Raw genomic sequence first — 17,227 nt, forward strand, 5'->3', positions numbered from 1 at the left:
CAAAGCATCTATGGGTGAAGGGGAACAAAAATTGTAAATTTCATGATCCCTGCCCCCCTGGGGCCTGAGGGGTGGGGCCAAAACCACTAAAATTAATGCAATATTTAAAAATCTTCTTCTTTACTCCTGGACATCAAGCAGTCAAACTGTTTGCATGATTGTAATCAGCAATGAGTCCTCTACCAAAATTGTGAAATTCTTGGCCCTGGGGTCAGGGGTTCTAGTGCTAGGGCGGGGCTAAATAAGTAGGTAGTGAAAATGCATTATTTCTTTGAAAATCTTCTTCTCTGCTCCTGGGTATTAAATAAACCAACTAAGTACATAGTTATGATGAGCAAGAGTGCCTCTACCAAAATTGTGAATTTTATGGCCCCAGGGTCAGGGGTTCTGGTGTTAGGGCGGGGCTCTATTGATTATATAGTGAAAATACATGAATTCTTTGAAAATCTTCTCCTCTGCTCCTGGGTATTAAATAAACTAACTAAGTACATAGTTATGATGAGCAAGAGTGCTTCTACCAAAGTTGTGAATTTTATGGCCCCAGGGTCAGGGGTTCTTGTTTTAGGGTGGGCTGTAATGATTATATTATAGTGAAATGCATGGATTCTTTGAACATCCTGGTTGATATGCTAATGGTCTAATTACATATTTAAGGCAAGGATTTATTTTATTTTCAGTTTTACAAACCCTCCGCTCAAGGTTTTGAATGTTCAGAAAAAAATAAAACTTTTTTCCTCTCCGATGTCAAATTTGAGTCGGGATCGAGATTTCACATTTACGAACTCGCACTTCCGGTCTTAAGATGAAACGGCGGGTAAATAAAGCGAGATCAGAAAGATAGCTTGGTTTAGTGTAAAATTCATCGATACGAGTGCCATTCAAAAAGTTTCACCTGTTCAAAGGACAAATAAAATGCTGATGACTTTGTTGCACAATGACATGCTGCTGAGATAATTATGTATTCGTTTCAAAAGTATCTGTCTGTAAATTATTTTCCTCCCCCAGGTTTTAAACTGCCCGTGGTAGCTGTTGCATATTGCCAGCGGGCAGCAACATTGTTTAGGTCTCTGTTATAGCTTACAGTCTAAGCATCATTCTTCAGAAAAGGGTTGCTTATGCATCAGATGTAATGAATAAAACAATGGGAGAAGTTCAGTCCATTTGAGGAAGAAATTGTTAAGGCAAGAATATACAAATATATACAGGCATGTAGTATCATTTGTATCAGCCAGAAAAAATATTTTACACTTGATTAAAAAAATGCTCACCCTACACCCGCAATACCCCCTGTCTGTTTTATGATAGGATTAAATTTTAGAACAATATCTACACATTCACCTAACACATATATTAAAAAAAAATGAAGATATATTGAAAGACTTTTAAATAATTGATTTTTTAAAATATATTTTGACCATCATTACAAAATTTATATAACTTGTCCAAATTGGCAGATGATGAAATAAGCAATTAAATGTTTTACTTTCCTATTTGTAAGCATTATGTGTCCAGTGGTAAGGAGCCTATTATAATAGCATAGAAAAAAGAATGTACAAATGTTAATACATGTACTTGATTTATCAAAAAAAAAAATTTGATTTCCTTCTCCTTTGGGACATTTTTATTCTCATGTTCATAACTAGACCTGAACCAAAAAAAATGCTGGCCTTATAATGAAGAAAGGGGCCTCTTTTAAAATAGATACTTTCAGGGACGCTGGGTCAGGGGTACCAGGGGGGTACTTTGACTAAAAATAAATTAATGCCTTGAAATCTGCCCTTTGATAAGCAATGGTGCCTTCTTCAAAATTTGTGAATTTCATGGCTTTTGGAATAAAACACAAACCAAATACAATCGCTGCAATGTTGTTACATGATACTCAGGTGACCTATAAGGCCCGTGGGCCTCTTGTTGAAGTATTTACCGGTATCCTGCCCCTGTTTTAAAGGTCTGTGATCGCCGGACATGTGCTAGTGTCGGAAGAAGGTTAGGAGACCTAAATTCTACGTGCATGGGATAATTGAACTTCACTACTTTATTATATACATATAAGAAGTAACAGATGGAAACGTTCTTTCTACATTAAACCATTTTACGTTTCTGCATTTACATGTAGCCATTTTACTTATGTAGTTAAAAAATACTAGTTGAGAAACAAAAAAAAAAAAAAGAAAAAAAGATAAGTTGCATGTTTTTTTTTTTCTGTACAAACTTCGATTTACCTTTAGTACTGTATATACATAATCGAAAATTGTTGTGTTACATTAAATTTACAAAAAAGAGATCGGCAGCTTTAAAAAAAAAATTAAAATAATAAGAAAAATTTTTGCAATGAAAAATAATTTTTAACTGATAAGTTCATAAGAGTACATGTAAATTATTAAGTGGAATTTATATAATACAAGGTGCTATCAAAAAGTTCGTGGACTAGCGCCATAAAATTAAAACCGCTTTAAGTACATAAATGAATGTTAAAATATCTAGTTATCATCATCTTTTCTATTTATAGAATAAATCACAAATCATAAATGATATTTTTTTAATGAATTAGCAATGTTTTTGTAAGCTATGTAACGTTCATGCGGCGCAACCTCGAAAACGACATTTTTTCGACCTAAGTGTAACTAAGAAAAACTATTGTGACATGAACATTTGATATCCAAATATCCAGGTAATTAAGGCATGTGCTAGGAGACTATTGTTCCATAAAATATTAAATCTTTACCTCATTCTGAAAGTTCCATGAAATTTTATCGTAAACTTTACATGGAGTATCCAAACAAATCTTGCCTTGAAAATGACGTCAAACAGGGGGAGGGGTTTCCTTTTCCAACATTCTATAAAGTTCTGCCCCTGGAAAAACCGGTGTACATCTATGAAATGTTAAAACTAGCTACGGAGAAAAAATATGCATCCAGTCTACTTGTTTCTAATGTCAAAACAGATTCAGAGAGACGAAGAATGCACAGTTAATGTCGATTTGTAGTCAAGGTGTGAAAGATCAATCAAGTCAAAAAATGACGATGATCATGTGTTGTATATATTGAACTACAAAAACCAAAATATGCTGGCACAATCAAGCTAGGATCTCTGCCATTGTATAAATCCATTTACAATAGTATACACTTAACGAAACTTTTAAGTGTTCACTTTAATAAATGTCTTTATTTAAAAATAGAATGGCATGATATTTTCAACTTATTACAACAAATGAGTCTTCTTAACAATTATAGAAAGAAATTCAATATCACCAATGAAAATCAATGTTCCGTGACGAAGCTTAAAAAAAATAAATCTATACTTTGCGGCACGTGTTTTGTGTAATAAGCATATTTTTGTGATCATTATCAAATTTTAAAACTGGTTTCACTAAAAACACAAAACATTGGCAAAATGACCATTCAGATAGAAGGTAGAGCCGTTGGAATGTTGATATCTGGACCATCTTTGCACCACGTTTTACTCACTTTTACTTTAGTGCTTAATTGTACTTGATATTACTTTTTAAAATTATCAAACATTATCAAAACCCATTTAAATACATTTTTCTATAGGCTGTGCTCATTTTTCATCACTAAATTATCACAATTTGAAACTTTTTGACAAAATTTAACCACACCGGAAGTGACATTGATCTTCTTTTGAGGAGAAGATTTCGCGTCACACCAGGTTTAAAGAGTGTTAATGTGTCCTGAAAAAATCTTAGAAACATAGAAACAACTATTTCAATCGTACGAAAATTATAAGAAATCGGTGCGCGTGGCAGTCTTATATCACTCAATCAGACTGAATTATCCTAAAATCGGCGTACTTACGTGCTAAACACCAAAGTACCTTGACCAAAAGGCATTTGTGTGACGATACACTGTCAAATTCCCGAACCTGAATCCCACTGAACATATCTGTGATTTTAAAAGTAATGTCAAAGCCCCCCCCCCCCCCCTTTTCCTCACAATTTCAATGGTTTGGAAAGAACTATGCAGTACATGTAGGTTTGGCAGCAGATGGATCAATTTCCTTTTCAGGGTTACATGGTATCTAACAATAAAGATTGTCTTGTAGTAATAAGAGCGAGTAGAGGGTCCTACTCCATTGAGATTTTTTTTGTGTGAATTTTTATTTTGAAGGTACATCATTTCCTTGACGTTTTGCTTAAAATTATGACGAGATAATTACATGAAATTTACGCAACATCGAACTTAAATATGCATTGTTAACCAAGAATTAAAGAAATTATTTATTGTTCGCATTTGTTCTTTAAAACTTCAAAAATGTTAGGTGAACACTTAGAAGTTTGGTTCAGTGTATGCATTGAAAGCCCCGCTGTTTATGACATTGTAAAGTCATATAAAGAAGACGGGTTGAAGTCTTTAGTGAGTTCCAGGGAATATCATCAAAATAAGTGTATGATGTAGAAGAAGCAGACATTGAAAAACCATGACGTTATTGGACGTCATTAAACTAAACGGCGACTGCTCCGGGTGATGATATAATGTTGTTTTTATTTTGTAATAATTTAAGAAATAATGACGGTATATAGCTAAAATTTTCAACATTTCTTTATTTTTTGTTGTTTTATGTTCCTTAAAAATTTTATAAGCTCAGATTACATAGTACTAATGTTATAGCCTCAGTCCACGAACTTTTTGATAACACCTTGTACGTTTATGGGTCGTATACAATTCATGTATATCCGTTATTGTAGCACAATTAAACCAAGTGAAAAAATATTTAAGGAATGCTGGTGGGTAACAAGGTAGCCTTGGTGCAGAGCCGTACTGAACATTAAAGAAGAACAACTTCCTTTCTTTTTTCAATGTGCAACCGAAAATCCCAAATCTATTGAAGAATGATGCAAGTAAATGAAACATATCGAGAAAACGAACCGTATTCTACATCAAAATAACAAGAAAAACTAATTTCATCACGCCAATTCAGAGAAATAGGGTCCTTCCGAATTCCATTTCAAAACTATAAGCAAGGCTGATGTATTTAAATAGTACAAGCATGAGGGTCAAGATCAAACAGCCATAAATAAGAGCTTGCTCGGAAAAATGTCACAGTTAATGCACATGTCAAATAGGTCTATAAAATAGTGACAAGGAAATGAAAAATAAGGAAAACCATTTCTTTAGTTAGTCAAATGTCAAGGTCCAAGGTCAATATCTAACTTTTTGGTGCATTTAGAATGGTTTTGTAATAGGTAATGTAAATTTGAAAAGTGAAGCCTACTCTACTCATTCAAAGCTTATGTCCAAGCTTGACGTTTTGGAAAAGTCAAACTTCAATGTTAAACTTAACAGGTCAAAACTCATAGTGTATTTAGAAAGGTTTTTTCAAAGGTCATACAAATGTTTGATATCAAACCCCTATCTCTTCAACAATAGTTTAACGAAATTTAAAGGAATAGTGTGACCACAGGATCATCATAACTCCAACGTAAAATAAAATAATTAAATTTTTGTGTAATATTTAGTGCACAGGCACAAATACTATAACCTCACCTGATCTGAGCCGAAGTTAAGTTTTCTGAAAGCGGACGCAAGCATCCTTTAAATCTGTTATTATAGTAGAGTTAAGAAGGTAAATGTCTATCTTTGTGTTACATAATTATTTAAATAATATTTTTGTGGCCGCTTACGAATCTCTGTTCCAAAAGTATGCATTTTTATGTAGATTCAATAAAATGTAATAAAAAATACATCACGTTCAAAATTTAAGACTACAGGTATTCCTTCATTCCACATTTCATTTGTTATATTATCATTTTTAACGCTGAAAAATTATAACTGATTTTTATGCCACCCTTCGAAGAAAGGAGGGCATATTGCTTTGCTACTGTCTGTCGGTTAGTTGGTATGTCGGTCGGTCTGTCGGTCCACTCGTTTCCGTTCATTTTCTTCGCAACCATTTAACATACTGAAATGAAATTTGGTATACGGATATATCACATGATATATCACATGAATATCGAGGTCAAGTTTCATTTTGGGTACGGTTGCATCATTTTTGACAGAGTTATTCCCCTTGGAATTTGAAAAGTTTCAATTATTTGCAGTGCTTCCGTTCATTTTCTTGGCAACCGTTGTACATACTAAAATGAAATTTGGTATACAGATATATCGCATAAATATCTAGATGAAGTTCTGTTTTGGGTACGATCGCACCGTTTTTGACAGATTTATGCCCCTTGGACTTAGAAAAATTCAAATTATTTGCAGTTTCCGTTCATTTTCTTCGCAACCCTTGTACATGCTGGAATTAAATTTGGTATAGAAATATATTACATGAATATTTAGGTCGAGTTTTGTTTTGGGTACAATTGCACCAATTTTGATAGAGATATGCCCCTTGGATTGATAGAGTTATGCCCCTTGGACTTGGAAAAATTCTAATTTGGGTGAGGGGGGCATAAGTGTTTTACAAACATCTCTTGTTTTTAAAGTCTCGATAATGATAAAACAACGCTTTACAATTTCTAATAAAAGTAAGACTTTTTTACAATTAACCTTGAGGAGAAATTTAATTGTGACATTTATTTGTTTAATTTAGTAAACATTCCTGAAGAAGTATTAGGAAGGAATTTTGACGCAAGACAAAGATTTGTAAAGAACTCGAAGCTAGGAAGTAAGGAAATGTTTCGTGCAAGAGGAATGATTGTTGGATGTGCAGGCGCAGGAAAAACAACTCTTCTTAGAAAGCTTCACGGAAGGATAGAAACAGATTGGAACAAGCCATCAAAGACAACCATAGGTCTTGAGGTCCACGAAGATCTGTTTACTATTGAAGACAACAAGTTGATAGGTAGTATTTTCCTTTTTCTGAAACAGTGTTTTCGTTTTCAGTGTATACGTATGTAAATGCTTGTCTAACTGAAGGCAGGGTTTATTTCTTATCTGTTCCTATTATTTGGCTTATTATCAATATTATTACAACTGTACATTTCTCATTAATTCAATCAAAATGTTCAAATTCAATATCATGAAGAGTACATTTAGTTTTGTTTTAATTAAGCATGTTTTGAAGTACACATAGAGATATGACTACCATTAAAATTAACAAAAGTGTTCCCATTTTTTTTCAAAAATGAAGGTGGCTGGGCCATTGAAATACTATAATATGACTTAAGATTTCTTCTGTTTCATCATTCTCAATTAGATTTTGGTATGGACAAAACAGACAGTGATGAAAAACCATATCTTGACAAGAAAGTCATAAGCATGACGGACTTTGCAGGACAAGTGGCTTATTACGCATGTCACCAGGTTTACTTGTCAAGGAGAGCGTTTTATATCGTGGTTGTCGACATGTCTAAGAAGCTGAAGAAAGAAAGTCGAATGTATGACAGAGATCGCCATGACCCTACAGGATCCTTATTTCACTCCTGGACTTACGGAGGTGACTATCTATTACTTAATCATACTTTTATTTAAGGATTTCCATCCCTAATGAGACCAAATTCCCTATCCTTAAGGACAGATGATACAGACAAAAATGGATGCCTGGATTGGTATATATTTTTTGGCTTCATTTTTTGCAAATGATACAAATCAAAATGATAAATTTCTAGAGTATAAAGAAATTGTAAACCTTCTTTCATGTTCAAAATTGTGCCCTTCTGAAACTATCCTTATTATTCGATACAAATAGTTTCACTTAAAAATCCATTTTTGTGCAAATTTTAATAGAAAATTAAAATTTAAACAGGACCCAAGTTGAATTTTACAAATTTTTTGACATAAGTTTGTTTGTATCATCTGTCCTTAAATGTTCGTCAATAACATAATACTCTGATATTAATTTAAAGTATCTTAAAATGGAAAAGGATAAACCGCGAGAAAAATTAAAAGGTTTCATTAATCAAGCAATAGTTAATAAACAAAGTTTGTACTGAAGTCTATGGGGAAAAGCGTTTTCTCAAAATAAAAATTCAAATACTTTGAATATTTATAAATCCTGCAATGAAAAAATGCATCGAAATATTGAAAATAGAATGACAATTGAAAATTTTTTTAATGGCTATAAGTTTTTGATTGATTTTTTTTTATCAATTAAAAAAAAGGAGAGATAACTCTTTACAAAATTAAAGGTCATAAATTAGGACACATATCCTACTATACATACTAATAGTAATAAATTGGAAGAAGGTCTAAATAATCTGAGTATTCAATGTCTACATATCTCTTATGTATTCAATTTCATTGAATTTGTTCCTATCAGGAATTGAATACCTTAACTGAACGTGTGGTCATGCGATGGGATTCTTCCTCCGATTTTCAATCAGATTCTTCCAATCCATTTGCTTTCGACTTAAATCGTAATGTGTGGCAACCCAAGTCAAACGTTTATTAGAAATCGGATTGGCGTCAAATTTTCAATCGACTTTCGAAAGAAAAATGAGATGTCACCTTAACATTCCCTGCAACACGACACTGAAAAGAAAATGCAGAAATGGTTTAAAAAATAAGAGTGTTTTATTGCTTATACATAAAAAAAAAGAGAACTCCGACAATCAATCTTTACGTAGAAAAGAAAAAAATACAAGCTTAGCAAATTAATTATTTTTATAATTATCTTTAAACTACAATCATAGTTAGCGAGCACAGAAATTCGTGTCTATATGATGCCATATGATTTATCACAAATATTTTATAGGTTAGTTAAGAACTTAATTTAAGACATCTTATTTTCAATTAAAAATGGTTATTTCAATTCTTTTCTCGAAACGATATATATCTAGGCAACTATCATTTTGCATAGCAAAAATCGTACATATTAGGTTTAAGAGCATGTCTACGAGAAAACCATGCAAAAGGTTATGGGAGCAAGGTTCTCTGATCAACTTCATGTTTTGTGTGTAAATTTCTACTATAATATGAAAAATTTTGTCACCAATTTTTTTTCAGTGTGGTCTCACTTAAGGGGTTAAATCGACACTGTTACTAAAAATAGAATTCTTGGTCCTTACGCAGGGTGAAAACAGAAATTTTATAGGATTTTATATTTAAAAATTCAGCATTTTACTTGATAATGATATAAAATATCCATATATGTTTGAAATTAACAAGATACACTTGTTTCGGAAAATTTTTCATAATCACAAACTGTGCCCTCGTTTAAGTGCAAAAAGGTCACAAATCTGGCATATTTTCAGATTTTTGAAAACTGGTGAAAATATTCACTTTTAAAAAACCTATAACCCAGAAAGTGACGCTTAGAATCAACTCAATCTCATACCAATTATTAGACAACATGTCTGTCTACATTATATTTAAAAAATCTGTCTTTTGACTCTCAAATATTTTGCTGTACTTTTTACTTAAAGTTGGACATTTTATTGTGAATTTTCAAATTTTCTCATCCTTGAACTTCAGCAAGGAGTTATTTTGCTGATTTAAATATTTTCAAAAATTTAAATTTTGCTGTTGAAAATTACCAGTATATTGTACATTTTTGTTTTCAATCAATAATTATTTCTTAGGGAGTTAAATTGGGTTAATTGGGGGGGGGGGTACCAGAATTGTATTATTATACATTTTCTTTGAGCAGGATGATATTCACATACTGCTTAGTACCTGTTTGTCAATCACTAGACCAAGTGTGTTCTCTCTTATCTTAAAAAAAACATTTGCTTGATAGATAATAAACATAGTACACTGGTACCTACTAATAAGTAGATGACCCCTCTTAATTTGAGGTTGTCAAGGTCAAAGGTCAATGGTTATAATTCTCGATATACCAGTATGTAGATTTTAATCATTCAAAATCTTGAGGACCCATTGCTTGACACACATCAAATTTAGTACAATGATTTCTTAAAAAGTAGAGGACCCCTTCAGATTTGAGGTCACAATGTCAAAGGTCAAGGGTCAAACTGAACAAAAAGGAATATCAGAGCCAGTTTCTTGACAGACATATTGTCATGGCAACAAACTCAAAATGAATGAACACCAGGTTTTAAAAATCAACAAATTAGAACATTTATAATTTTTAATTTCATTCCAGATTAGAATTTGAATATTACTCAATAACTAAGTACATTCAACAACAAAATAATTACAATGCTTGACTGCTTCTTGATATTTTATATTCACTTCCAACATTAAAATGACCTTGAAATTTTGTATGCTTGAAAAAAATCTACTTACTTAAGTACATACATCATGGTTCTAAATTAAGATAAGATTTCAAAGAAAAAATCACAGTTTCCAAATTCATATTCTGAATTATTGCTATACCTGTATACAGGAAATTACATGTAGTCTTTATAATAGTGTTATATTTGGTAAAACTAAAGCACTATTGACCTTGAACTTTGATCTTTTCTAACATAACAAACACTTACTTTACTTTGAATTTTTGTGTATTCCTGCAAGTGAAACCTGATACAAATTAAATATCAAGATGTTAACAATGTTTAAGTACATGTACCATATCATATAAAAATCATATAAGTTAACATATATGAAATACCCTGAAAGTTTGGCTACTACACAAGCTTCTTCAATCATAAACTGTCTTTTTTTCTTCATGTTTGGTACACCATTTGGGTTGATCTTGAGGTTTCAAGCTTTCAAAATCTATAAGGTGTATCCAATCTATTCTGTTCAGTATGGCCCCAATTTCTTCCTATGTAGCATCCCATATCTTCTGGAGAAATTGAACAAGCACTGAAATTTCCACTCCTGGTTTAAAGAAGAACTGGACTGTCTCCAAATACACAACAGTAGTACTGAAAGCATGTACCTGTGAAAATGGACAGTTTTCAAATTAAATTGAAATAAACCATACTAGACATATTTTAAGATTTTTAAAATAAATTTCATGTTTATTATAATGCTATATTTATATTTTCCAATTGAAGAAAATGTCATCAAATGACTTGGGGTAAGATTCTTCACAAATTCTTCTGGCTATCTTTGAAGAAAACAAGAGCTTCATATATCCTTGAAGTAAAGTAACAGAATAGGGAAAAAAGCATGTGACAAATCCACAGACAGACAAGGCAATTCCTATACATGTAGTTTAGTATAACATATCTTTACCATGTTCTTAGCAGTGGCAAGTAATTGGTAATGCTTATACTGCATTGTCTCTCCTCTTCTTCTTTCTGGATTCTGTTCACAAAACTACATTGGAAACCCTATGTAGTAATTCTTCATAGCTCCACAGCTGAAAATCCCATTGTAAAGCCCAGCCCTAACCAGAGAAATGAATTTGAATAATCTGAAGTTGCACGAAAAAAATAAAAGAATTAAATGAAATATTCTTTACAAAGTATAATTTCCCAGACTTATACTTATAATATTATATATTATTATAAATTATAAGTGTAGCCATCTTCATAACATCTCATAAATATGTGAAAAAAATATTTTGTTAAATGAGATTCTTTATAATCATGCATCCCACATTTGAGGCAAAAATGGTGATTTAATTGGCAGTGAAGACCCATCTATCCAATTCTAAATGTACCCTATAGTAAACAATCTTTGAAACACATGACCTATTCAATTTTGCATTCCCTCTAATCTTCATCACCCCACAAAGGCTTCTTATGCTATTTATAATACTGCAGATGTGAATATTTTGCAATATTGTTGAATTTATAGAGATATTTTTGTTGCTACATGAACATGTACCAACCTTGAAATTTCTCTTGACAGGTTTGCTAGGTATATATTCAGGTCTAGTACAATCACTAGAATTAGCTACGTAGGTAGATTTTTTTTATAGAAATAAATTACGTTGGTACAGAGCTCAATAAAGCTACTGAAGGTAGGTAAATAAAGCTAACTAAGTAGGTAAATCAAGCAACGTAGCTAAATCTAGTGATTGTACCAGACCTGATACTGTCTTGTAAAAAATATTATCTTGTACATAATCAAGTCCCCATCAAAATTGTTTATTTATTTATTTTTTTACAAATCAATACGCTTTTTTATAAGGTACATAGTATTACATGTACAAACCAAGATCCAACTACCTGTTTCTTTTTTTCAAATTCAAACATTGTTGATTCGGTATCATCAACACGGGACCATTATCACTACATCCGTCTCGCTACCAAATGAATGTTCGCTGTCAGAATCATATTCATCAAAATCGGAGCCAGAATCTGAAGACTCGTTGACAATTCACGCACCTGAATCTTTTTCTGAGGACGTACAAAACGTCGTAGGATGCCATAATGTTTACACGTTGTTACGGAACCGTATATCCATCCCGATGGATTTCATAATTTTTTTATGTATTATATACATAGGCCACTAGTATATATATATGTAACAAATTACATTCACAGGAAAGGACAATTTTCTTCTAATCACATATGATTTATGCTTAAAACGATTAGATGACTTCGTAAACATAATCATTATCTACCTTCTCTACAGAAGAGTGCAACAGGGGAGATAATTCTAACAAAATCTAAATAAATAGTAAACATAAAAATAGTTTTCACAGGAAAAGCAGGAAAAAATTATTTATAGCTTTTATAAAATTAAAAATTATTATTTATTTATTTATATTTGTAAATATTTTATACAAAATTCATTAAAATTACTGTTAAAAGTTAAACTTATAAAATCATGAATTTTTCCATCATTTGAATTTGAGGTAATTTCATTACGATATTACTTTCCTGTCCTTGAGAGTCCAAAGGTGGATTAGTGTCACTTTCTAAGAAATATATCCCTGAATATTGACAAAAAATGAACCATTATTATTTCTTGGCACCATGTCAATATTTGTGCCCTCGGGACAGCCTTCTATATAAAAAAATTAATTCCAACTTAATTTTACGACTGAGTGTTACTTGTTTTCCAACCAAGACAGAAAGAAAGTGACATCTTATTAATTTATGCAACTATATTACCTTTTTGTATTAATACAAAAGTTTTCAAGATAAAAATTATTAAAACTTATTATTTATATTTCCTTTTTAAAGATTATGTCCATTTTTGGTTACAAACTATAAATACATACTGCAATGATGGAATAACAAAAAAAGATCCGAAAGACACAAGAGAAATCAAAGACTCCGGGGTGAATGTCAATTTTCAACCGGTAATTCTTGTTGCCACTCATAAAGACAAGCTGGTAGGACTGGTAAGTCTATTTTTGACGTACATAATATACATTTGCATGGAATTGCCATTCTTGCGTAGAAAAAAAATGAGATTCTGAAATGTGCTAAGATTTCATTCTTACAACAGAAGTACATCCTGCCCAGTCTTCAAAATACAATTCATTCATTTTTCCTTAGTTATAAAGCCTCCATCCAAAAAATGTCTATTACATTTATGTGTCTATATACGCTTATTACCTTTTTTTTGTATTTGAATAGTGCAAAACTTCGGATACAATGGATGCATTTTTCAGCGAAGTAGAAGAATGTTTATCTAAGGAACAGACCTTAAAACAACTAATATCACCATACCGATATTTTGAAGTAGAATGTCCATCGAAAGTATTGACACGTGATCAGCAAAGGTCAATTGACCTCGTTAAGAAATGTATCGTCGAAACAGTACAACAGCTGCCACAGTGGGGAGAAAAAATTCCCTTGAAATGGTTTGAAATAGAGAGAATTCTTAATCAGAAGAAATCAAACGGTGACAGAGTCTTAAAGAGGCATCAATTGATGGAAACGGCAAAAACCTTTTTGATGGACGAAAATGACCTCAATGATGTTCTCCGTTATTTGCACGAAATTGGAAAAATTATATATTTTTCTGAGGATAAACTCAAAGAAACGATTATCATCGATGTTCAGTGGTTTGTTGATGCATTCAAGTACATCATAACTGACAAAAAGCATTTTGCTCGAAAAGACAGCAAAAATATATTTGTCAATACCGGAAAAATTTCCAAAAAATACATTGAAGAGGTTTGGAAAAGTATCAAAGGCATTTATAATTCCTTATGGCAATCTTATGTAAATAATAAAGATGACATCTTTCAATACATGAACAAACTTGGCTTGATGACAAAATTAGAAACAAAAGGCGGAGTTGATAATGATGAGAAGATGTATTATATTCCAAGTATGAACAGAACCGATCTTCCTGATGGTAGAAAAGATGAAATTTACCGAAAACAAAAATCAAGCATGATGGTGTACTTTTTCAAGTCTTATTTACCCCATTTTTTCTTTTTCCGATTGGTGGTAAATTGTTTAAGGAAATGGAAAGTTTGCAACGAAGAGTCTTTTTTTAAAAATGCTGCATTTTACAAGGCAGAAGAAGCTGGTCATTTCTTTGCCATTGCTGTCAGCAAAACATCCATCCAGTTACAGGTTTTCACGCAGGACGAATCAGTGAAAGAAGAATGCGTCAAGAAGATTAGACAAACGGTTGAGAGTTTGATTAAGGAAATAACAGAAACTTTCCACAGGGGGATTATATATGATAGTGGTTTTTCATGCAAGGACATAAACATTACAGATGAAGATGAAGAATACTTTTTGAAGGAATCTGAAATCATCCAGGAAATAAGAAACTCCCAGGAAATGCCGCCGTGCCCCCGGCATCTTTTTGAGCCAAATGATCATAAAGTTGATGCAAATAAAATACATATGTGTTTGTTGGAGAGAGGGTCCAGTATGTCTATCAGGGACAATTAGAACCTTCTCTTCAGAGCTGCAATAGTATAGTACCTTGAAATAGGCCTGTACTTTTGTATATAAAACGCTTTTAACCGAGGGAGGAAAGGGAAGAAGATATATATAAAAATAACTTTTGAAGGAATGAGATATTTTATCCGAATCTCCCCTATTTTGGAAAGTTTTACGTAAACCTTATGTAGCATGTATGCTACATTTATATGACTGTATCCCAACAGCAAATTAAAATTTTTTTAGGAAAACTGCTTAAATATGCTTCTAAAGGTGTAAGGGTTATTTTCCTAGCAATTCACAATGCATTAATTGATAAGGTGTTATAACTTCTAAGAGTAATTTTATTGTTTGGTCATTTAGTTTATTGTGATGTAATGCTGTAATATCTTAAATGGCAGGGACATACTTTTGTGCGTTATTTCTCTACAGGGCATAGAATCTACTTTATAAATTGGCCACTATTAGAATATATAGACGTCGCGCATATGCATAGTATTGGGGATAGAAATTGAAACGCTCTAAACGACGGGCGTTGGTATTTTTGTCATTTTATCGTTTTTGCTAGATGGATTTTTCTGGAAATTTGTAGCAAGCTTCTATAATTTCATGTGATATCACACAACATTCATTAATACATTTCTAATTTACGGACTGTTCAGACAGTTCGTAAAATAAGGAGCGTTCCGTAACATGACGTAATCTTGACAAGTTACAAGAAGTGATAGAGTGTTTGATAAAGAATTTTTGCTATATAACAGGTTTTTTGGAAAACTAAGTTGATAAATGAAATATGTAAATCAAGAAGTAATCAAATGTTTCTTTAAATAATTATAAGCAAGCAGTAAGCGGGGTTAATAGAACGATTTTGATGTCTAGTCGGTTTTGTTACTACGACACAAGGTTAAAATCTAGTATGGCACATCTGTTCGTAAAAGGAGTGTTTTTGGAAAAAGATAGAGCAAAATGCAGTGTAAAGATTTGAGTAGTTTTCGGAAAACTCCAACAAAGACCCAAACAGTTGGGAAAACATGGTTAAGGAAACCATTCTTTTTAAAGTGACATTTCGGACGGAAGGACTGTAAAAAATGAATTTCCTAACGTGATTTTGCCGTAGTTTTCACATGGGCAAAGTTTTGATGATTTGGAAGATCAGAGACAGGGAGTGTTAAATATTATTCCACACATAAAACCTGGACAGCTTATGCACATTTTGGTTACTGATAAAGCGATGTAAGAAATGCATTAAGTAAAACTGTGACTATGTTGAGAAAAGTTACATGTATTAATTATAAGCTTTTCACGTCAGGTAACGTCAATGACTTTCTTTTAAGTGTCTCTGGTATGAAAATGTGTACCTGTCGTGATAAAAATATAACTATATGTGCTTTGTTTCTGCTTAAAACGTGCATGCTTATTAACAAAAATGAAATATGAATGTAATGAAAAAATATATTCAAACATTTTATCAATGTTTGTCAGTAATTACCAAAGTTGTCCACGAACTCCATGGACAAGCCTCCTTTTTAGGAATAAAAGTATCGAAGTATTTTAAAAGAAATGTTAATGTCACTTTATTTTAATATAATGATACATTAATTTGCATTAATATATATAATATCATGTGATAAAGTTAAGATAACTAATAGTTATCGATCGAATGAAAACATACAACTTATATGATTAAATTTTTAAACAGGAAATAGTCCATTAAAATTGAATTTTTTTCGTCATACATATCTGCCGAGGATGAGGATGAGGATGAGGATCTGCCATCGATCGGTCAATCCAGTGGTTTGAGAAGCTTAAGGAATGTAGAACTTCCATTTCCTTTGGATGGTCTCCTAGTAGACCAAGTGAGCGTTAATGGACGTGAACTGTACACATACTGTTCTTGACATTGCTACTGAAATAAGAACATTATTTGGAAAGACTAATATATTTGTTTTCAAAAATAACTTTTATATTGAAAAAAAATGTGCGATAGGGGAACCAAACTTTTCTTGAAAACAGGAATGGAGAAGAAATACATTGTACAGTGTTCTGTAGAATGTCTTAGTCAATTTGAAAGTGGGGGTGAGATTCTAGTACGTGACGTGGCAGATTTAATATAACGGTACGTCAAACTTTCCCCCCTGTAATTACAACTGCCCATGTTTAGAAAGCTTGTGTGACATTGGGTAATGGAACGTTGTGAAATTTTCCAGCATCAATGTTGTTGTTTAATGGCTCTTCCTCATAATCATATATTTTTTTGCTTTCATCTAATCACGAAAAACATCGAGAGAAATTCCATGAAATTTGGATCAACCCTCGTAATTCATTAAAAGATAATATTGAATGAATTGAACTTGTTTGAAAAAAAAATCATTAATTTCAGTGACAAGGAATTTCCTCAAAATATTACATCAGACATATACATTTGTAAAAAGGACAGATTATGTTACTGTTCGTTATCTCCATATCATTTTATTAATGTTAACGTTTTTCTGATTGTGTTCATTTTGTTTTGTTTACAAATATAACTGAGCATGGATTTACAATACTTGCATGGATTTACAATACTTGTACACAAAAGGTATTTGTTTTCTATAGATGCTCTTATCATTT

General features: G+C 32.0%; 1 protein-coding gene across 1 annotated transcript in view; it reads left to right on the forward strand.

Annotated features, from left to right (window-relative positions):
• LOC134233275 (probable serine/threonine-protein kinase pats1) overlaps window positions 1-16,898 on the forward strand; it is a 21,626-nt gene extending 4,728 nt beyond the window's left edge. The window contains exons 2-5 of the mRNA XM_062715252.1: window positions 6,553-6,804; window positions 7,159-7,398; window positions 12,950-13,110; window positions 13,349-16,898. Coding sequence (XP_062571236.1) covers window positions 6,553-6,804; window positions 7,159-7,398; window positions 12,950-13,110; window positions 13,349-14,626 — 1,931 coding nt within the window. The 3' untranslated portion in view covers window positions 14,627-16,898. The remainder of the gene's footprint in view (window positions 1-6,552; window positions 6,805-7,158; window positions 7,399-12,949; window positions 13,111-13,348) is intronic.
• The last annotated feature ends 329 nt before the right edge of the window (window positions 16,899-17,227 follow it).

This window comes from Saccostrea cucullata, unplaced genomic scaffold, assembly GCF_032062105.1.
Source record: "Saccostrea cucullata isolate Sc308-1 unplaced genomic scaffold, CSIRO_AGI_Scuc_v1 ctg4139, whole genome shotgun sequence".
Lineage (NCBI taxonomy): Eukaryota > Metazoa > Mollusca > Bivalvia > Ostreida > Ostreidae > Saccostrea > Saccostrea cuccullata.